The sequence below is a fragment of the Lepidochelys kempii genome, chromosome 3, assembly GCF_965140285.1.
Source record: "Lepidochelys kempii isolate rLepKem1 chromosome 3, rLepKem1.hap1, whole genome shotgun sequence".
NCBI classification, from domain to species: domain Eukaryota; kingdom Metazoa; phylum Chordata; order Testudines; family Cheloniidae; genus Lepidochelys; species Lepidochelys kempii.
Genome location: NC_136382.1, coordinates 8,218,164 through 8,242,090, shown reverse-complemented (window position 1 = coordinate 8,242,090; position 23,927 = coordinate 8,218,164). Strand labels below are relative to the sequence as shown.

General features: G+C 42.1%; 1 protein-coding gene across 5 annotated transcripts in view; it reads left to right on the top strand.

The window, feature by feature from the left end:
• ELP3 (elongator acetyltransferase complex subunit 3) overlaps nucleotides 1-23,927 on the top strand; it is a 133,003-nt gene that overhangs the window by 94,125 nt on the left and 14,951 nt on the right. For 4 of the 5 annotated variants that reach the window (XM_073335612.2, XM_073335613.2, XM_073335614.2 and 1 more), the window contains 2 exons: nucleotides 2,788-3,015; nucleotides 8,923-9,004. In XM_073335612.2, coding sequence (XP_073191713.1) covers nucleotides 2,788-3,015; nucleotides 8,923-9,004 — 310 coding nt within the window. Of the gene's footprint in view, nucleotides 1-2,787; nucleotides 3,016-8,922; nucleotides 9,005-10,233; nucleotides 10,277-23,927 lie in introns of all 5 variants that reach the window. The other variant, XM_073335615.1, reaches the window with a different exon arrangement.

Below are 23,927 nucleotides of genomic sequence, written 5' to 3'. Positions count from 1 at the left end.
CGAGAAGCTGGATATGAGTGAACAGTGTGCCCTTGTTGCCAAGAAGGCCAATGGCATTTTGGGATGTATACGTAGGGGCATTGCCAGCAGATCGAGGGACGTGATCGTTCCCCTCTATTCGACACTGGTGAGGCCTCATCTGGAGTAATGTGTCCAGTTTTGGGCCCCACACTACAAGAAGGATTTGGAAAAATTGGAAAGAGTCCAGCGGAGGGCAACAAAAATGATTAGCAAAAAGAAAAGGAGTACTTGTGGCACCTTAGAGACTATTGGTTAGTCTCTAAGGTGCCACAAGTACTCCTTTTCTTTTTGCGAATACAGACTAACACGGCTGTTCCTCTGAAAAATGATTAGGGGACTGGAACACATGACTTATGAGGAGAGGCTGAGGGAACTGGGGATGTTTAGTCTTCAGAAGAGAAGAATGAGGGGGGATTTGATAGCTGCTTTCAACTACCTGAAAGGGGGTTCCAAAGAGGATGGCTCTAGACTGTTCTCAGTGGTAGCAGATGAGAGAATGAGGAGTAATGGTCTCAAGTTGCAGTGGGGGAAATTTAGGTTGGATATTAGGAAAAACTTTTTCACTGTGAGGGTGGTGAAAAACTGGAATGCGTTACCTAGGGAGGTGGTGGAATCTCCTTCCCTAGAAGTTTTTAAGGTCAGGCTTGACAAAGCCGTGGCTGGGATGATTTAATTGGGGATCGGTCCCTGCTTTGAGCAGAGGGTTGGACTAGATGACCTCCTGAGGTCCCTTCCAACCCTGATATTCTATGATTCACTGTATCTCTTTTCTGTCTCCCTTAGTCATCAAGACCCCTTTAGAAGATTTTCTTTAAATTGGCTTTTTATATACATTATGTAGGTCTAGCTGTATATTCAACCCACATAGAGCTTCTGTTTACCTAGGGAAGAGGGCAGAGCAGAGGACCCCATGGAGTCCACTAGGGACCTTGCTATGCAGATGTAATTTATTTGGCAAATGCTTAGATACTGTGAAAGGAGCACTATACAAAACTCTGTTAAAGTTGGAGATTTTTATATCCTATTTTTTTCTCCCGAGCTTTGTCATCTTGTCTTTTTAGATGGCAGGCTCTTGAGGACAAGGACTATTTGTTTGGGCAGCACAAAGTACAAAGGAGTTCTACTTGTTACTGAAATAGAAATGTTTCTCCCATTTTATTGCTTTTCCTTAATTAGGAAGCCCAGAGTTCACGAAGCTTTAAATCTAAAACCTTTTGGGTTAGCTGTGTTAATATTATTTTCTGCCTCCTTTCTTTAGCTGTGAATTAATAAAGCCTGTGTAATGAGTGGGTCTTTAACTTAGGCTCTATATTACAAGGAGAGTAGGTTTTGCCTGCATGGAGCTCATCGCAGGATCTGAGCCTCAGATTGTAAACTCTTTAGAGTAAGAATCTTGTCCTCTTATTTTTCAGTAATCTTTGATCATATTGTTGGTGCTGTATAAATAATAGTAGGACTGCTGGATCAACTTTTAGCTCTTCTATTAGGCTCCTCTGCATATTCCTACTCATAGACTGCCTAGGCCAGCTCAACGCATGAGTGTCTCTATGCAGAGTCCATCTCAAAGTAACTTTCATTTTCATGATAGGAATCTGGGCCCTCCTTATTGTATTGTGTTATATGATAGTAGAAATCTTGGAGGACTCTGCATACATGCAAAGATCCATTTGAACTTTTTCACAGATAGTCAACACTGAGATGAGGCTAAGTGAATCTTTATCGGTGTAGTAAGTGAAAGGCCCATTTAATTTTCGGTTGTATACACAAAGGCATATTGATCTCATGAAGCAGAGAGGTAACAGTATCTCACCATTTGGCTCTTGTGTGATCAAGTCTTGAAATAGTGCATTCATTTCTGTGTATCATGTTACCAGAAAGATGATTAGTAGGAAGGAGTTCAGAGGGAACCCCACCTCAAAGCCCTTTACTTGAGCCTTTTAAAACAGGCTGGACAGAGCACTAGAAAGTGTACGTACTACTATAGGGAACAATCCTGCACTGTACTGGCAGGGAAATGGATGTGGGAAAGATCAGCCTAACTTTTGTCATGTAGTCAGTCAGAAATGTTTATGAAGTGTTTTTTGAATCTATATGGATGAAAGGCACTTTATTAAGGAGAGATCATGATCACTTGAAGACCTGTCACTGACAATTTCAGAAAGAAGCAGTTTTATTATGAATTAGAAGACCCAGATTACATTGCTGGCAAGAGACTTTTTCTTTTCAAAGCAGTGGAGACTAGGGGCCAAATTCACCCATGCTGTTAGCAAGTATAACAGTACTGAAACCAGAGCAATACAATTGTAGTCAGGTCTGAATTTGCCCTTAGATGTTTGATTGGAGAGAGAAGCTGCTAGATGTGATGCTCTTGGAGCATCAGTGGAGGTGGAGGTACCAGAGAGAGATCCAGTCTTCCATTTCTATCTTTTACAACCCCGAGCTATTGTGCTGGTTTAGTACTGTCTAAATACCTTATGGGTAGAAGTTTTAAGCACTGAAGAGTAATGGTGTCCACAAATGTATTTTTCACTGAAGTATGACACATTTTGTCTTTAGGTAAATGCGATCGTAGGTCCTTCAGCTCTTATCTACTGCAAAAATCCATCTAGAATGAAGCTGGGCTTTAAGAAAGCACTTCACACTTTTTCTGACCCATAACAGTTTATGGATCCATGAAATTGGTTTTGGTCTATTCAACATGTTGCCCAATTATTTTTTAACAGGATTTTCTTTTCCTCTTCCCCCTTGCTTGTTCTCTTTGAATAGGTTGAGTTAATTCGAAGAGACTATGTGGCAAATGGTGGCTGGGAGACCTTCCTGTCCTATGAAGATCCAGAACAGGATATTCTGGTTGGCCTTCTGCGTTTGCGAAAGTGTTCAGAGGAGTCATTCAGACCTGAGTTGAAGGGAGGTGTTTCCATCGTTAGAGAACTGCATGTGTATGGTAGTGTGGTTCCAGTGAGCAGTCGTGATCCTTCCAAATTTCAGCATCAGGTATCCTAAGTAATCTTCGTTGTCGTCTTTTGTACTCCATCCTGCCTAGCTTTTTTTTATTCGAAAGACTAAGAAAAATTTGTCACAATCTTGATGAGACTGGACATACAGTTACTCTTATAAGAACTTAAGAATGGCCAAACTGGGTCTGAGCAAAGGTCCATCTAGCCCAGTGTCCTGTCGTCCCACAGTGGCCAATGCCAGGTGCCCCATAGGGAATGAACAGAACAGGTAATCCTCAAGTGATCCGTCCCCTCTCGGCCATTCCCAGCTTTTGGCAAAATGAATAATCTGCTGCAACAGAACCAGAATTTAATTTGATCCCCATCTTGTATTCGTACATTAAATTCCTGCCACCAGTGAGCTTTCACTAATGTATTTGAGCTCTTGCAGTTATGGTTGTCTCATGTTTGAAAACATGGGTATGCTCTTTATCTCTATTGCTGTACATCCATATGTAGGCTAGGGGTGGGCAAACTTTTTGGCCCGAGGACCACATCGGGGTTGCGAAACTGTATGGAGGGCCGGGTAGGGAAGGCTTTGCCTCCCCAAACAGCCTGTCCTCTCCCCCTATCCGCCCCCTCCCACTTCCTCAGAATGCCCGACACATCCAACCGCCCATGCTCCTTGTACCGTGACTGCCCCCTCCCGAGACCCACTGTTCCCCCCCCCCCCCCCGCACCCCATCCCCTATCCAACCCCCACTGCTCCCTCTCTCCTGACTGACCCCTGTCCACACCCCTGCCCCCTGGCAAGCCCCCCTGAACCTCTGCTCCATTCAACTGCCTCCTGTCCCCTGACTCCCACCCCCCGATTCCCCTGCCCCTTATCTAACCCCCCCATCTCCTTACCATGCCGCTCAGAGTGGCAGGAGCTCGCAGCCCCACTGCCCGGCCGGAGCCAGCCACGCTGCTTGCATGGCTGCGGGGGAGTGGGGACAGCCGGGCTCCTCCCCAGCCAGGAGCTCAAGGGCTGGGTTGGACAGTCTCACGGGCCGCATGTTGCCCACGGGCCATAGTTTGCCCACCTCTGATGTAGGCTCATGTATGGTGACACTAGTTCAGCCTTCACATACTGAACACCCATAGTTCCTACACCCTCTCTGAGAACTGAGGGGATTAATTCATCTCTAACACACAGATGCAGGAATTGCTTTCAGATTTTGGTTCATCTGTCTACCTGATAGGTGTGAGCAGTGGGGCTGAAGAAGTGAAGTTGAAGGGTATATGATTCAGTCCAAAAACATAAAATGCATACAAGGTATTTTTAAAAAATATGAACATCTTCAACCTAATATTTTCCTCCTAATCAAAGATTGTACATACCAGGGCACTTTACCATTCAGGGATGGGAAGAATTCTTTCTGATTAACATCTTGAGCACTAGTGCCTCTGAATCTACCAAAGTAAGCGTTACTACAGTGCGCATTAGTGCGTCATATGCCATGAAATCTCAATTGATTTTTCTTTCCCTTTGCTTTTTTACTTAAGATGGCCACTTTTTCTGCCCTAGGTTTTGAAATGTTAATTATTCTATAGTCGAAGCATTCATTGTTTTTATGGCTGCCGCCTCGCTGCCTGAGGTCATCACTGTCAAACAAAGTGTTGCATCCTAATGCATTTACACAGAAAAAGATTATTAAATAAAAGGAAGTTAATTTAAAACATCAGCCCTGAGGCTTTCTGATGCAAAGAATAAATTGATTACTTTTGTCTTTTTTTATGCTTGATCTAAAGGCTCAAAATTTACCAGCACAAGATCAAATTCACACTCTTTCCATAATAGGTCAAAAGATGTTGTGGGTAGCAAAGGGATGATGCATGTAATTTTCCTGAGAGAGTCACTGGAAGGAAGTAGTATGAGAAAGCAAGTAAAGTGTATTTGCTTTCCACCTACATATTAATATATTTTAGGGTCCATGTGAAATGGGGTCAGGGATTTTTCCACAGCACTGACCAATGAGGCAAGATTGATAGATTTTACTAAAGAATCTTACCAGAGCATGTAAACTGATGTAAATTTTTCAAAAACAAAACTTGAAAATGAAATCTCCTATACTTGGTAGTAACAATGTTTTTGACGTATGCTCCATTTAAATACTTACCACAAATAAAGAAGCAACAAAAGATATCACATTCTCATTATGACTGTTTCATTTTAGATTTCAGTATTAAAAATCTCTTGAACTGCATAAGGTTATTTAAAAAAACAAAAACATAGAACTAATTTTTGCCCTTCATTTTTATTCTACCCACCACGCAGCAGGCTATGATACACAAACTATGACGCAGAGGCAGCAAAGACATTTCAGAACAGTCTAAACATGTTGTAGAATTGTGTGTGGAGGGGCTCTTCCTTTGTAATGAAACACTATTTTATTTGCTTCCAGTAGCACCCACTTTATGCTAGGAAGTGTATTAACATAAAAGAAGGCGTGGTTCATGCCCTAAAGAGATTACTGTGCACTTTTACAGTGCTTTTCATCTTAGCATCTCAATGCTTTACAAACATTAAGCTTCACAGTACCACATGAGATATGAAGAATAGTCCAGGGCTGTGGGAGACTCAGGATCAATTCTCCGTTCTACCACAGATTTCCTACGTGATCCAGGGCAGGTCACCTAGTCTCTCTTTGCCTCAGTTCACCATCTGTAAAATGGTCATAACAGCACTGCCCTACCTTACGGAGGTATTGTGAGGATAAATACATTGATTGCCAGGTACTCAAATACTAGGGTGATGGGGTCCATATAAATATCTGAAATAGATCCATTTTGTGAGTGGGTAAAGTGAGGCACGTAATTTAAATGACTACTTCAGGATCAATGAATTGTTGGAAAAACTGGAGTAGAACCCAGTCATTCTGACTTGCATTCATAGAATCATAGAATATCAGGGTTGGAAGGGACCTCAGGAGGTCATCTAGTCCAACCCCCTGCTCAAAGCAGGACCAATCCCCAATTAAATCATCCCAGCCACGGCTTTGTCAAGCCTGACCTTAAAAACTTCTAGGGAAGGAGATTCCACCACTTCCCTAGGTAACGCATTCCAGTGTTTCACCACCCTCATAGTGAGAGAGTTTTTCCTAATGTCCAACCTAAATCTCCTCCACTGCAACTGAGACCATTACTCCTTGTTCTCTCATCTGCTACCACTGAGAACAGTCTAGAGCCATCCTCTTTGGAACCCCCTTTCAGGTAGTTGAAAGCAGCTATCAAATCCCCCCTCATTCTTCTCTTCTGAAGACTAAACATCCCCAGTTCCCTCAGCCTCTCCTCATAAGTCATGTGTTCCAGTCCCCTAATCATTTTTGTTGCCCTCCGCTGGACGCTTTCCAATTTTTCCACATCCTTCTTGTAGTGTGGAGCCCAAAACTGGACAGAGTACTCCAGATGAGGCCTCACCAATGTCGAATAGAGGGGAACGATCACGTCCCTCGATCTGCTGGCAATGCCCCTACGTATATATCCCAAAATGCCATTGGCCTTCTTGGCAACAAGGGCACACTGTTCACTCATATCCAACTTCTCGTCCACTGTAACCCCTAGGTCCTTTTCTGTAGAACTGCTGCCAAGCCATTCGGTCCCTAGTCTATAGCGGTGCATTGGATTCTTCCGTCCTAAGTGCAGGACTCTGCGCTTGTCCTTGTTGAACCTCATCAGATTTCTTTTGGCCCAATCCTCCAATTTGTCTAGGTCCCTCTGTATCCTATCCCTACCCTCCAGCGTATCTACCACTCCTCCCAGTTTAGTGTCATCTGCAAACTTGCTGAGGGTGCAATCCACACCATCCTCCAGATCATTTATGAAGATATTGAACAAAACCAGCCCCAGGACCGACCTTGGGGCACTCCACTTGATACCGGCTGCCAACTAGACATGGAGCCATTGATCACTACCCGTTGAGCCCGACAGTCTAGCCAGCTTTCTATCCACCTTATAGTCCATTCATCCAGCCCATACTACTTTAACTTGCTGGCAAGAATACTGTGGGAGACAGTGTCAAAAGCTTTGCTAAAGTCAAAGAACAACACGTCCTCTGCTTTCCCTTCATCCAGAGAGCCAGTTATCTCGTCATAGAAGGCAATTAGATTAGTCAGGCATGACTTGCCCTTGGTGAATCCATGCTGACTGTTCCTGATCACTTTCCTCTCCTCTAAGTGCTTCAGAATTGATTCCTTGAGGACCTGCTCCATGATTTTTCCAGGGACTGAGGTGAGGCTGACTGGCCTGTTGTTCCCAGGATCCTCCTTCTTCCCTTTTTTAAAGATGGGCACTACATTAGCCTTTTTCCAGTCATCTGGGACCTCCCCCGATTGCCAGGAGTTTTCAAAGACAATCACCAATGGCTCTGCAATCTCATCCGCCAACTCCTTTAGCACTCTCGGATGCAACGCATCCGGCCCCATGGACTTGTGCTCGTCCAGCTTTTCTAAATAGTCCCTAACTGCTTCTTTCTCCACAGAGGGCTGGTCACCTTTTCCCCATGCTGTGCTGCCCAGTGCAGTAGTCTGGGAGCTGACCTTGTTCGTGAAGACAGAGGCAAAAAAAGCATTGAGTACATTAGCTTTTTCCACATCCTCTGTCACTAGGTTGCCTCCCTCATTCAGTAAGGGGCCCACACTTTCCTTGCTTTTTTCTTGTTGCTAACATACCTGAAGAAACCCTTCTTGTTACTCTTAACATCTCTTGCTAGCTGCAACTCCAGGTGTGATTTGGCCTTCCTGATTTCACTCCTGCAAGCCCGAGCAATATTTTTATACTCATCCCTGGTCATTTGTCCAATCTTCCACTTCTCGTAAGCTTCTTTTTTGTATTTATGAGCAGCAAGGATTTCACTGTTAAGCCAAGCTGGTCGCCTGCCATATTTACTATTCTTTCTACACATCAGGATGGTTTGTCGCTGTAACCTAAATAAGGATTCTTTAAAATACAGCCAGCTCTCCTGGACTCCTTTCCCCCTCATGTTGTTCTCCCAGGGGATCTTGCCCATCAGTTTCCTGAGGGAGTCAAAGTCTGCTTTTCTGAAGTCCAGGGTCCGTATTCTGCTGCTCTCCTTTCTTCCTTGTGTTAGGATCCTGAACTCGACCATTTCATGGTCAGTGCCTCCCAGGTTCCCATCCACTTTTGCTTCCCCTACTAATTCTTCCTGGTTTGTGAGCAGCAGGTCAAGAAGAGCTCTGCCCCTAGTTGGTTCCTCCAGCACTTGCACCAGGAAATTGTCCCTTACATTTTCCAAAAACTTCCTGGATTGCCGGTGCACTGCTGTATTGCTCTCCCAGCAGATATCAGGGTGATTGAAGTCTCCCATGAGAACCAGGGCCTGCGATCTAGTAACTTCCGTTACTTGCCAGAAGAAAGCCTCGTCCACCTCATCCCCCTGGTCTGGTGGTCTATAGTAGACTCCCACCACGACATCACCCTTGTTGCTCACACTTCTAAACTTAATCCAGAGACTCTCAGGTTTTTCTGCAGTTTCATACTTGAGCTCTGAGCAGTTATACTGCTCTCTTACATACAGTGCAATCCCCCAACTTTTCTGCCCTTTGTTCTGATCACTAGACAGTACTTCCTGCTCCCCTTCTGAGCACAGAGGAAATGTCAGTGAGGGGAGGAGGAGCTTGTTCTCCAGCTAGTTCTAGTACCAACTTGTACCAAGTTGAGTAAATCCGTGGTTTTAGCGTTGTTCTTTGACACTAAGAAGCAGTCAGATGTGAAAAGACTCTAAAAGAAAATTGCTGTTTATACCTATCAGTAATTTCCATTGAAGAAACTTTTGAGTGTTTCACCATTATAAAAGTTAATGTTTGTTGCTGAGCTCTTCTCAAGTACTCAAGCTGTTATTCTTTTCCTTCCCTTGTTTTTATCTTTTTATCATTTTCTTCCCCTCTCGTTTCCTGCTCTCTAGGGATTCGGTATGTTGCTGATGGAGGAAGCAGAAAGGATAGCCAAAGAAGAGCATGGTTCATGGAAAATTGCAGTCATTTCAGGTATCTTTGCTTAATTCTTCTTCAAAACTTAATCTACAAACAAATTAAATAGCAAAAATCTTTGTTAATGCAGAGTTAAGATCTCCTGGTGATAGCTCGTGCCCTTCAAGAATGTCAAATTCAGCAAAACTCAAACTTGTGAAAACCAGGAAGTACAATTAAGGTAAATTAAGTACAACTGCATTCACTGTGATAGATGTAACTATTGAATTGTGGAGGAATAAGTGGGAGCAACTTGGAAGAGCTGCAATTATGATATGAGATCTGGGTCTGAGTTCCTCCATGTGTGTGTTATCAAGGGAAAGAGGCTCATATGTACCATGAGGTTCCAGTCTGCCTCATTCAATACAGAATTGTGTAGGTTGTGTCTGTAGGCAGGCACTGGAGTCGTTTTGCCAGAGGTATTTGTCAGTAGTGAGGTGGGATATGAGAGCAGGCCATGGATTTAATGATCGGTAAGAAAAAGTGTAGGTTTAAGTCATATCCTGTGTGCACATGTGAAGGTATTGGAAAAGGGTATGAAGTGGTTGTTAAATTTTACAAGTGTGGTATTCTCTTGGAGGGAAAGGGTCAATGTTTCAGCTTAGGTTCAGTGCAGGTATCTCCTGTCCAGTATAGTGAAAAGACAAAGTGAGAACATGTGTGTTATGGGCATAGTGAGGTATTGCTCAAAGAAGGTATAGTTAAGGTTGCATGGGCATTTATCTTAATTGTGTAGTTCCTGGTTTTCAGCGGTTTGAGTTTTGCTGAAGTTGACATCCTGGAAGGATACAAGCATCACCAGGTAACCTTTATTCTGCATTAACAGAGCTTTTTGCCATTTAATTGCCTAACTTTTTAAACAGAAAAGAAAAATGTTTGTTGGCAGGAATTAGAGGTAATTTAGACAGTTGTTCTCAGCAAGGTTTGTAGTTGTTATGCTACTGGGTCTAGTTAATAGTCAAAAAAACCTGGCTTCTATATTGTGTTGCTTTTCATCAGTAGATCTCAAAGAGCTTTACATCATTATCCCCATTTTACAGATGGGAAACTGAAGCACAGAGAGATGAAGTGACTTGCTCAAGGTCACCCAGCAGGCCAGTGGCAGAGCTAGCAATAGTCCCAGTCCAGTGGTCTTTCCACTAGGCCACACAGTTGTAATGTGATTCCTCAATCACCCTCCTGTACATTTTGTTATAGTGGAATGGGCGTAATGGTCATGCTTTGAAATGTTTGTCTTGTGTATGCAGTGTTGTTGTAGCCATGCCAGTCCCAGGATGTTAAAGAGACAAGGTGGGTGAGCTAATATCTTTTATTGGACCAACTTCTATTAGTGAGAGAGACAAGCTATTGAGCAATGTGTAGTTGCTAACAGGGCCAGTGAGAGAAATCTCATTCATGGTCTATGTCCATTTTTATTATATGATTGTTACAATGTCATTAAGCATGAAAGAGACTGGTGTGTCTCTCCTTCTCTACGCCCCACCCCACCATTCCCTGCAACATGTAGCTACCACCCTGCCCCCCCCCCACATTTCCAGGTCCCCCGCCCATTCCAGTTCCATTAAGCCATTAGTTAGCACTGTAGAAGCCATAAATGTGTAAGAAGTTGCTCTTTGCTTGTCTCCTGCTATATGCTTCTTTGTAGACATAACACTGGCTTCGGTTTACTGGGAGGTCACACACTATCTTAGGCCTGGTCTGCACTTAAATTTTAAGTCAACATAGCTACAGTGCTCAGAGGTGTGAAAAATCCACACCTCTAGCACAGTAGCTATGCCAACCTAACCCCTGGTGTAGATACAGCAAGATCAGTGGAAGAATGCTTCTGTCACCCTAGCTCCATTGCTTGGGGATATGGGTGTTCCTACAGTGACGGGAAAAAACCCTCCACTGGAGTAGATGGCGTCTATGCTATAGGGTTACGTCAGCGTAGCTAAACCATTATAGTCCCCATAGTGTAGACATGGCATTAAGTGTGTAGCCCAAGTTGCACACTGAGCTGGGCCCCTCGCTCCCACTGCCTAATCCCAGTTAGGACTCCTGCCTCTCAGCCAGGCTTCTCCAGCCATGCCACAGGTCCACCCAATCTGCTCTTCATCCAAACCAGGCCACTCCCCCACACACCCTGGTCAGCCTCTCCACCCCACCCAGCAATGATGTATATTTTATCTGAAATCCAAATGAATAGTTGTTTAAATTTGTGTTGTCTTCATTCCACTAACTCCAGACCCCAGCTCACATGGAAGGGAAGGAAGAGGGGCTTAGACCCCTGAAGAGGGGTAGGGCTTCTCCCAGATCCTAGCACACACGGGGAGAATTCAGGGTTGACAGGCCCCTCCCCACCCCTAAACCCCCAATTTCCTCTGCTACCCTCACATTTTCCAACCCCTCCCAGTTTCCTAGTCCCTACTTCCTCCCCCATACCTTAGCTCCAAACTCCTCTTCTCTCCCCTACCACCCACTCCCCATCACTGTATGTATTGAAACCTTGCCTTAGGTAGTACAGGATCAATCCCAAATTACACCTGATTATTAAATCTTCAAAGGCAAAGCTCTTTAAGAACTTCAGTACTGCAAACCATAATTATACCACAGTATTAGTTATGGATTGCACTTTGGAAAGGGTTTATCATTGGCTCATCCCAAGTGTCTCTTGTTAGTTGCCTTTTATTGAAGACCATCAGTAACAGGTATTCAAACATCAGGGAATCAATTCTTCAGCATCTCCCTATTTTGATGCATTTATTTGGAGATTTTTTTCCCCCCTATAAATAATGAGTCAATTTGGTATTTCTAAAAATGATGGAACAGCAGGGCAGGCAGATCCCCAGAGAGCCTTAACAAAGCACCTCGCTCCTGACCAGCAAGACTCCGCTTCAGAATGTAGTCCTGGGACTCTCTTTAGTGCACCCTGGGAGCTGGCAGTCTCTGAACCAGTCTGTGAATTAGCATCTAATATGGACCATGAGGGAGAGATCATCCAAATTCTGTTTTACTTTGTACTAACCAGAAGGCTAATTGCACACTGAAGTTTTAATGAGTGATGTATTTTAGACCACCATTGAGTGTGTCATGGTACTTTTTCCTGATATGTAGCCCAGTTCACTCTACCCTTTCCCCCCACCGCTGCATTTTGTTCCTTATAGCTGAATTTAGTGCTGGTAAAACGCACCATATTCACTTTAGAGAAGCTCTGAGTACTCTATTACAACAGAGGTAATGGTAGTGTTAGTTGCCCTTTCTTGATGTTGTGCCTCTGCCTTGTTCCAGAAGGATCACTTCCAGGAGTGGAAGCAGGCTAGTCTTCATGGGCCATTCAATCCTTGTACCTTCCATGGAGACTACAAATAAGGGCTATAATTATTACCAATTCTAATGGTGGTTTTTGTGACTGTGGATAACTGGCCTATAGGAATTAGACCAAGATGCCCAACTCATTAAACATAGGACACTGAGCAGTCACCAGATGGTAGTGACTATCAGTCACTACCAACCCTGAGCTGGGTTTGAACCAGTAACCTAGGGATGAATGGTTCCATATTCTACTACAAACACTCTGAATCCTTGAAGACTTGCTTTATCTCTTTCTTAAAAGCAGAAAAATGCATCTCTTCAAAAGAAGGAGTTGAAAGAAAAGCCCTAGACAAAATGTAAAACCACAGGGAGGGAAAAGGAGAAGAATCCTGGAAATGTGTCACTGCTCAATCGGGGTAGGACAAGAAAGTTTGGGGAACCAATGAAGCAAAGCATTTGGAAAACAAACAAACAAAAACTATACCACTAACCAGACAGACCTGCTGAGAAACATTTTCAGAGGCAGCTTACTGCTGAAAGCTTCTCTTTTGTCACACATGCTGGCAGCCTAACACTGCAGTGAGATGGTGGATAATTTTGCAGCTGTGTTGTGTGTACCTGGACCGGTTTCAAAATAGATTTTTAAAATCAGTAACGTAGGGTTAATCTTCTCTAGTGCCGAAGTGAATTCCGGCTGCATTTTGATTTAAAATAAAACCCAACAGGAGAACTGAACTTCACTAGATAACATTTCCCAGGTAACAGCTGGAAGGCATCTGTTCTTCGCAGATTCTTTAGTATTCTTTCCTTGTATGACACACTGCACAGCATTGAATTCTGCACCCTGGAAAACACTGAATGCATCCGATGAAGTGAGCTGTAGCTCACGAAAGCTTATGCTCAAATAAATTCGTTAGTCTCTAACGTGCCACAAGTACTCCTTTTCTTTCAACTAGCATGGCTGTTCCTCGAGGAGTGTAATTCAGTTTGCTTGGCTACTGCCTAAATTAGTAACGTTAATATTGGAATGAACCATTTTATTAACAATCACTGTTCCTACTGTCTTCTTCTCAGAGTTGTGCTCTTTAGCACAGAGGAATCACCACTTGAGAAGCTCTTTCACAGCCCAAACCAATATAATTGTGAGGGCTGGAGAATAGTCAAATTATGGGAAGAAAGAGATTCTTTACGTCCTTGAGCAACTTTACTAAGAGGGATCTGGTATTAATTGTTGGTGCCAGTGAAATCCCATTAATTAGACTTAGGTTCTGGTCCAGGGTCAGAGATGACACTTGGTGCCTGGAAAAGACTGTGTTGAGACAGAGAATGTAGAATTCTAACCTTTTAGCTAAAGTAATTAGGCCATCGCCTACACCACCTCTCCTCTCTCCCCACTGTGAACCCCTATTGTCTCTCATTTCCTCAGCCCTCCCTCTCTTCCACAATGTCCTACTAATCACGACTTTAGAGAGCTGAAAAGACAAACCACTAAAGCAAATGGTCTAGCTTACAGCAGTTTGGGCCAGAGTCTACACTAGAAAAGGTTTGACGGTTTGCAGCTTTCCCAGCAGAGTTTACTAGTTCCCCACGCAAAATAAGATGTACTGGCAGAAACATCTCTGATGGCAGCAGTATAACTGCATCTACAGTAGGGCACTTGCTGGTATAAAAATGTTGCAGAGAAAAAAAAAATCACACCTCTACCCAACATTACTATACTGGGAAAAGATTCTAGTGTAGATCTGACTGTTTCACACAGACCACTGCTATTTTCAGTCATTATTGAACTGTACTTTGAAAATGAACCAGTCTTCTGTATTGTCCAGCTCCCTTCCCCATGACTAGGGTTAATTTATTCTGGAGGCACAGTTGACAACCATGATCACTGCAGCTGCACAGAGAGATTATAATGGATGCCTGCAATTTTTAAATGTTATTAGAAGTTGGAAAACTTCCTTTAATAATGCCAGACCAAGACAGGATACCAGAACAGGATACCAGGAGATCTTAAAAAGTGTCCTTCAGAGAAGGAAGAAGCCTATTGGTCATCTAGTTCATTCCCCTAAGTACTAGAGACAGGACTGTTTACTATGATGTATCCTCCAGTACTCAGCTTTGTCCAATACTGTTTTTAAATGACACTCAGTGATGGGAATGCTACCATTTGGCTTGAGAGACTATTCCATTGTCTAATAGATCTCACTATTAGGAAGTTTTTTCTGATGTTCATTTCTTCCTAATTACAATGGGTGTTTTAGCTGTAGGGCTGACTGCATATGTATTATAACAGAGAATGATAGCTTTCAAGGTTAAAACAAGCTTTCTGAAGAAAGCTTGACTGTTCTAAGTGCTCTAAAATTTGTACAGGAAATCAGGTTGCCTTGAAATTTGGTGTGCCTCATGGAGATATAGGGTAAAGTCTGTGATCCCAATTTAGGGCCATTTGATTAAGGAGTTCCTGAAGTAAAGTCCCTGGAAGCAAAAAAAAAAAAAGCTTTTCTTAAAGTTGCACATTCTGGTATTGCTTTTTTGCCCATGGATAGTGATCAAACCAGAGATTAGATCATTGCACCAGGGTCTCAAATGCTCAAGGGTTACCCCAGTAGCGTGCATAGCACCCACCAGCCCTTTGGGGGAAATCAAATTAGATGTGGATTATAATCCATTATGCTCCTTAGCGTTAGCATGCCTACCTAGCATGAAGCAAACTCTTTTTCTAACGTGTAACAGCTGAAATCTCATGCCTGCTGCCGATTGTTCTGAGTTGGTTTTTAGGATTGCGGTCTCCTGACTAAAAGGAAAGATGCATTTTGCTCTCTTTCAGGTGAAATATCCTTCTTGACCATCCATGTTCCTATTATGTTCTCACATTGTGATCACCATCTTAAAAAAAGAGGGGGGAGAGATAAAAGCTTAAATCTTCTTATTTTCAAGGTTTGGGAGTGCAAGTCTTTGTGATCTTTAGAGCCTGAATATAACACCATCTGTCATAACCATAGCGGTAGCCTAAATTCCTCCTTACCTGTAAGGGGTTAAGAAGCTCAAGTAACCTGGTTGGCACCTGACCAAAGGAACCAATGGGGACAAAAGATACTTTCAAATCTGGTACGGGGGAGAGGTTTTGTTTTGGGTTCTTTGTTTCTGTGGTCGTTCACTCTTGGGACTAATTTTTCTAAACAAGTCTCTCATATGTCAGACTTGTAAGTAACAGCCAGGTAGGGCGTATTAGTTTATCTTTGTTTTCCCAACTTGTGAATTTTCCCTTTGCTAGAGGGAGGTTTACCCCTGTTTTGTTGTAACTTTAAAACTAAAGCTAGAGGGGGTTCCTCTGTGCTCTTTGAATTTTCTGCTACTCTGTAAGATTAACTACCAGCCTAAGTTTACACAGGTGATTCTTTTACCTTTTTTTCTTTAAATAAAATCCTTCTTTTTAAGAACCTGACTGATTTTTCCATTGTTGTAAGACCCAGGGGTTTGGGTCTGTAGTCCCTTTGTAACCAATTGGTGAGGATATATGCTCAAGCATTCCCCAGGAAAGGGGGTGTAGGCTTGGGGGAATATTTTGGGGGAATAGGACTCCCAAGTGGTCCTTTCCCTGATGGTTTGTTAAATCACTTGGTGGTGGCAGCGATCCCAAAGCAAGAAAGGAATCTGTGCCTTGGGGAGCTTTTAACCGAAACTGGTAAGAATAAGGTTAGGGGGGTCTTTCATGTGGGTCCCTGCATCTGTACCCCAGAGTTTAGAGTGGGGAAGGAACCCTGACCCCATCCAATTCCAGTTTTTCCCTAACATACAACTCACCATCTTCCCACACCTCAACACCACCACCTTCCCACCATACAACTCACCACCTTCCCACCACCTTTTAGCGGCCATTTTTCCACCAAGAACTAGTTATGACTTATTGATCATTGCTCTTTATTCAACAAGAAACGCTGTTGCTCCCTCTCCCATCTCACCAGTCACTATACCTGGGGCTTCTGCTGCACACCCAGTTCCTGTGAGCTGTTACCAAGATGAGTGTTGCAGTAGAGAGAATTATCACTTGGCAGAGAGCTGTAATATTTACTGACTAAGCAAGTATCAGGATTCCCTATTACATCCTTTAGTAACTTATACTGGATATCTGAATTCCATCACATCTTGTACATCTTCAGCGTATGTTAGAATTTTCCATGGAGCACAAACTGTCTGAGTTTCTCACCAAACATCTCCCCTAAACTATTTTGTTCTCTCTGTTGTAATTAAAATGTTAATTTGGCAGGTTTTTTACAGAAATTCTACTGTATTTTTTTTTCCAGTCAGGCTGGTTTTAACCGGTGGAGTCAGGAGTTGCATCGTGGCTTAACAGTTACCATTTATTATTATTACTTATTTCTATAGTGCCCGAAATGTAGTAGGCACTGACTAGCAAACAAAGGCTGGGGCAGGGGATGCAACTGAAGTAAGTGTCTGGAGTGAGCTATAATGCATATTATCTACCTTGCAGTTCCTAGGTTAATTTTTTTCCCCTTTTTGTCTCTTTCTGTCACTTCATTTGAGGGTAAGGGTGGTGGGAGAACAGGATGTAATTTGACTGTGAAGGGGGAGTGTGTTTTTTAAGGAAGGATTTGAAGGAAGAGAGGATGAGAGATTTTGCAAACCATGTCAGGGATGACATCCTGGGTGTCGGAAGTATGCATGAAAGGAGGGGCACAGACAGGAGTCGGAGGAGGGTTGAGTGGCATGACTAATTCTGGTTTCACATACTGGATAATACACTTCTCTATTCTGTGGGTCATCCAACAGTGTGGATACAACAAGCTTTCCTCTTGGTGTGTTAGTGATAGTGAGAGACCTCACTCAGGTACTGCCTTGTGTTAAATGCTTGGCCAAACTGGACAGCATTAAGTATTCACATTTTAAAAACAGGGTGGCTTTGTCTCCGCTTGCAAGGTCATTGTTTAGAGCCATTGTGCTGCCTATCCATAACAATAAGGAGGAGATGCTCTTCTTCCCCCTCCCCCCTGCTGTCCCGACCCCCACATCCTATATCAGAGCTAAGTAAAATGTGAATGACTTGTTTATCATGAAGCCATTGCTCATTTAAGGTAATTTTCTGCATGAGTGATGCCATTCTGCTTTTCTGATGCGAGGTAGTATATTAGTATGCAGGCTTAGGTAGCTGAATGGTAGACCCCTGAGGCATTAATCCATTATTCAGAGCTCTTGGGAGGTCTGATCTAAAATGTCTGTTTCATGAACATTTGAAATTATGCTGTGTGTGTTTTCCTTGTGGTTTGTTGATTTTAGTTGCAGCCTTACCGTGTGTGTGTGTGTGTGTGTGTGTATTTCTTTTACTTTCATTAAAACAAAACAACCCTAAAAACCAACCTAAATTCATTGTATATCTGATGTCCACAGGTTAAAGCCTTTATATTCTGGAAGTGCAAATCCTCAGTATGTATGAGTATGTTTGTATCTTGCATTTGCTGAATTTAGCTGTAAGTCTTCTTGTATGCAAGTTGAAATATCTAATGATTGGGTGATGTATTAATTTTTTCCTCCTTTTTGAAGGTTGATTCTATTTTTCATTTTCCACAATAGTTCTTAACTTCCAGTGACTTTCTTAGAAGCAAAAAGGATCACAATACTATTACTAAAATTGAGTTGTGCTGTGATATCAGCTCATGAACTTTACAAATATGAATAGTTCATCTTGTTAGATTTTAAGCCTCCCTATTTATTTACTCCCCTAAATGAAAAAAGCATAAGACTCTTTTCTTGAAGTGGATAAACAAATTCATAGAGCAGGATCCCTTGATCTTTCTTCTAACCAGAAGCTGGATTGTTTTGATAATGTCACCATTCAGTTAATGATTATTGCCATTTATAGTAACTGTGACCAGTGACAGGTTTCAGAGTAGCAGCCCTGTTAGTCTGTATCCGCAAAAAGAAAAGGAGGACTTGTGGTACCTTAGAGACTAACAAATTTATTTGAGCATAAGCTTTCGTGAGCTACAGCTCCCTTCATCGGATGTTCCACAGAATGCATCCGATGAAGTGAGCTGTAGCTCACAAAAGCTTATGCTCAAATAAATTTGTTGGTCTCTAAGGTGTGCCACAAGTCCTCCTTTTCTTTTTGTGACCAGTGAGAGTCAAGTCTGTGCTTTAAAATTATTAATGCTTTCATAGAAACACAGGACTTGAAATACAGCAGTTTCATATAGTATTAGTGATGGGAAAAAAATGACCCAAATGTTTTTTTCTCACTCCTTTCAGAATAACTTTTGAAATAAAAGATACATATCCAGTAGATGTTCCAGGCAGGAGTGTTTTTTCCTCCAGAAGCGTTCTGCTGTCATAGCACTAGTACCACCTAATAAATACAGCAAATACTATAATTAATATAAAGCTATTATTTTTAAGGGATCTGTCCCCTCCTGCTTCATGACACGATTAAGCCATTGACTTTACATTCAGGAGATTCTTGTGTTTCCTTTTGAAACATCTGGTACTGGCCACTGTTGGAGACCGGATGTTGGTCCTGTGGACCTCTAGCCTGCTGCCCAGTATGGCAGTCCCTATGTTCCTGCAATCCACTAGTGCCTTTAAGTCTGCGTTAAAGATTCATATGTCCATTAATGCTTCAACCACCATTCCAGAGGATATGCATCCATGCTGATGACGGGTTCTGTTCCGTAACAATCTAAAGCAGAGCAGACCGATGCATGTTCATTTTCATCATCGGAGTCAGATACCACCAGCAGAAGGTTAATTTTTTTTTTATTATTATTATTTTTTTTTAATGGTTCGGATTCTGTAGTTTCCACATCGGAGTGCTGCTCTTTTAAGACTTCTGAAAGCATGCTCCACAGCTCATCCCTCTCAGATTTTGGACAGCACTTCAGTTTCTTAAACCTTGCTTAGGTTGAGGGCTGTAGCTATTTTTAGAAATCTCACATTGGTACCTTCTTTGTGTTTTGTCAAATCTGCAGTAACAATGTTCGTAAATCAAACAACGTGCTGGGTCATCATCCAAGACTGCTATAACATGAAATATATGGCAGAATGCGGGTAAAACAGAGCAGGGGACATACAATTCTCCCCCAAGAAGTTCAATCACAAATTTAATGCATCCGATGAAGTGAGCTGTAGCTCACGAAAGCTTATGCTCAAATAAATTGGTTAGTCTCTCTAAGGTGCCACTAGTACTCCTTTTCTTTTTGCGAATACAGATTAACACAGCTGCTACTCTGAAATTTAATTATCACACTGTTTTTTTAACGAACATCATTAGCATGGAAGCATGTCATCTGGAATGGAGGCATGAAGGGGCATATGAATGTTTAGAATATCTGGCATGTAAATACCTTGCAATGCTGGCTACAAAAGTGCCATGCGAATGCCTGTTCTCACTTTCAGGTGACATTGTAAATAAGAAGCAGGCAGCAGTATCTCCCATAAATGTAAACAAACTTGTTTGTCATAGCGATTGGCTGAACAAGAAGTAGAACTGAGTGGACTTGTAGGCTCTAAAGTTTTACTTTGTTTTCGAGTGTAGTTATGTAACCAAAAAAAATCTACATTTGTAAGTTACACTTTCACGATAGAGATTGGACTACAGTACTTGTATGAGGTGAATTGAAAAATGCTATTTCTTTTTATCATTTTTACAGTGCAAATATTTGTAATAAAAATAATATAAAGTGAGCACTGTGCACTCTGTATTCTGTGTTGTAATAGAAATCAATATATTTGAAAAAGTAAAAAAAAGTCCAAAAATACTTAATAAATCTCAATTGGTATTCTGTTTACCAGTGCAATTAATCAGGATACATTTTTTTAATTGCAGTTAATTTTTTTGAGTTAATCGCTGAGTTAACTGCAATTAATTGACAGCCCGAATTACATCACAAACTTCCAGAACTACATGTACAAAATAATACATGGTTCTAAGACGACTGGTTGGTTTTTCAGATAGCAACCCTAAAATCTAAATTTTCAGAGAAAATCCTTTGTTGCATAGAGGAAATCTCTACCCTGAAATAATCGCTGTTGTGTCTGTCTTTACTCCTCACGTCGAAAGAGTAGAAAGGCATCTGTCATGCAGACAGGATTCATTATGCTTTATCTCTGTGCAGAAGTAGACTGTTCTGCGAGGAATGCAGAGAAGAGATAAAATTCCACTATCGCAAGTGTCCATCTATTAAAATCACATGTGCTGTGAGGCCCTTTAACGAGCATGTTCCCTTTCCCTTTAAAGTGCAGGTGCTGCATTCCCTAGCACCCCATCTTTGGCAGCCTTTTAAAACACTGATGCAGAGGCTGGAGAGCTCTGCAACCACACCCACATCTATTAAATCACACCAATACAGGTAGCCTGCTGAAGGAATTGTTTGATGTGTCCCTGCAGTGAGATTTAAATATAGATTTCCTCATTTCAGTGAAACAGAAGTCTTTTCTCAGTGGTTTGGGGACTGGGGTGCTCTACTGCTCTGTGCTATGAACTAATTAACAGTGCAGCAAGATGATCAGTTTTCCCCCAGACCAGATTTCTATTTGTGTTCTGCCAAGTAGAAAATTAACATGGCCACAGGCCTGGAATGTTATACACCTGAGCACACAGAGGCTGAAGATGGAGGAAAGGAGGGGTGGACTTCTGGATGAGTAGGGATTAGAAACTAATGATGTCAAGTGTTGCTGGCCTACTTCATTAGTCAGTTCATCAGAGAAGTTGAGAAGCAGAAGAATTGAGGAATAACATTTAATGTGGACATAGCCCATGTAACTGCTGATCTCAGCATTCTTTGTTCAACATTAAGCCTCAGAAATCCCTTTGTGAAGTAGGTGAGGGGTATATAGTATAAACTCTTCTGCCTCTCCTCATCTTTGTGTGTGTAAATCACCTGACACAATGGAGTCCTTTTTGAGGCTTCTGTGCAGTACAGTAATAAAAATAAGTGTTTCTCTCAAAACAAGCCTCTCCACCTATGACTTTAACTGGCTCTGCTAGAAGCTGCATCCAGACAGAAAGACTGTTAGATGTGACACACGAAATTCAACAGACTGCAAATAAAACAGAAAAAGTGGGAAAGATTGTAGGGCGGGGGAGGTGCTTCATTATCCCCAATTCTTGTTAATCTGTAGTAGTATTTCCAGATTAACTGTTTTTGCTGCTGACTATTGATGACCCATGAAGTAATAGCTTTCAGTAGGTGCTATAGGACTCCTTTAAGTGGGTTTTTCTTGGTGTACAGGACAGGATGGCCCAGGGCTTCATAATGGATACAGACCCTTTCCACCTCTGTTGCTAATTCAAATCTAGTACCAGATTATTAAAGACCAAAAATCACTACTAATGATTTGGTGGTCTATATTACTTAGAAGATAAGATCCTAAAAGCATGGTCTGTCTTTTTGTTCTATGTTCATACAGAGCCTAGCACTATAATTGGGGCCTCTGACTCCTCCTCCAATATGAATAAATAATGTTGATAACAGTGAATTGGTGATCTCACAGTAGTTCCTAGTGAACAAGATGGCAGTCTCACAAGAAAAGGCTAAATATTGAATGGGCATAGTGACTGACCTACCCACTGATGGTGGTGCCTCTTGGTCAGTATTGAGGCAGGGTTTGGAGGGGCAGGGTATATTCAGCACTGCTGCATGTGCCATACTTGTTTAATGGACAGTGGAGTTCAGTCTCCAAGATTGTCAGTCTGTTCTTTTCATCATCACTAAACTCTCTTAATTTATGTAGAGGGAAACAAAGCTTGAATTCCAAGGCTTCTTTGTTTCAGCTTAAATCCCCAGATTCTCAGTAATACCATGCCAGACGGTGGATGCTTTATCCACCAAGCAGAAAAGAAACTTCAGGACATCATGTTGATCATAGATCTAAAATCTCTTAAACCTTCAGCGTGAGAAATACAGGCCTTAGTACTGTAGCAGAAATGCTGCGGCACTGTTCTCTTCTTGGATTTTCTAATGCCTGTAGGACATAACCTTTTGTTAAATTATGAAAGGCAACTGTTTAAATTAAAAAAATTCAGTGTTTGATTTTGAACTGAGAAAGCACTGTGAGCTTGATTTAGGATCAAAGGTTAACTATCCTCTGGCATTGTCAACACTAAGACCCCAGTTTGCTGTGGTTGCTCCCCTCCCCGCAAAGTTGCTTCTGCCAGCTGGAGATGGACAGGGCTGTGTAGTCATTAATGAAATATTGCCACCACACTAAGAGATGAATGGGATGAAATCTCACCATCTGGAAGCTCCATGGTGGTTCTGAGCTGATTTTTAAATGGCAAATGAGCAAACCTAATGAGTGCATCTACTTTGTGCTAATGACTCTCCAAAAATTGATTGCTGCAGAATTAGCTCATTAATTCTATCATGAGTTTTTACTTCATTGATCCCTGCCCATGCCATTGATTACAATTCTGGTCTTTTGGGTTTATTTGCCTTGTTGATGTAGTGATTCGAAAACCCAAGGATGATGAACTGCTTACATGCAAAAGCCTATGCAACAGTGTTCATTATTAGCTGTGTAGTTTTACCAACACACAGAGATCCCATAATGTTACGGGAGAGGAATAAGAATATACTGTTATACCCCTTAGTTTGCAGTGGGACTTCATAACCCATTTACTACTACTTTGGTATTTGAGGTAGTCTCTTGTTGGTTGCCTCAGCTCAGAGTCCAAGAGGTCATGGAGACTGCATTACCCTCTTAGCCCTGGTCTACACTGTTGGGGGGGATCAATCTAAGTTATGCAACTTCAGCTATGTGAATAACATAGCTGAAGTCGACGTACTTAGATAGACTTACCGTGGTGTCTTCACCATGGTGAGTTGACTGCTGCCGCTCCCCGTTGACTCTGCGTGCGCCTCTCGCGGTGCTGGAGTACAGGAGTTGACGGGAGAGCGTTTGGGGGTCGATTTATCATGTCTAGACTAGACACGATAAATTGATCCCCGCTGGATCGATCGCTGCCCGCCAATCCAGTGGGTAGTGAAGACATACCCTTAGGCCTGGATTTAGTCCTTTCAGAAGGTGGATTTAGGCATATTGGCCAGGGGCATTGTGGGAAAGCTCCCCGTGCTGTACCTGTTCTGTAGATGGAAGGTTTTAATTCATCTCCAGTGCTGGTAATATGGTGCCTTTAATCACCACACAATTAATATAAATTAAAATATTAAAGAACATATCCAGTTCTCAGTTCTAATACCAAAACTAGCTACGTTAAAATAGAGGCATTTTCAAAGCATTTTTTAGAAATACCATTCACACTTATTGCCTCTGTCAGTGGATGGGACTTTTATGGCTTTCTGTGGAAACTTCCATTATATTGGTACTTCTCAGCGGGGTCTCTGATTCAACATTGAACTGAATGAATCTGCGTTCCCATTAGATAGTCTTTTGAAAATCAAGAATGATAAAACTGTACAGTAAAGGTAACATTTTTAAAAGCATCTAAGTCCCATTTTCAAAAGTGCCTGCCCTAAGTTATGTTGGATACGAGGCTCCTAAGTGAGTTAGGTGCTTTTGAAATTTTTACCCAAAATGTGTATATTAAAAAATTGTTTGACAATTTAACTATTAGTTTAGGGACTACTAACCAATTCTTTTCTTAATTTAAGAACTTTACTTAAATAACTTTGAAGCT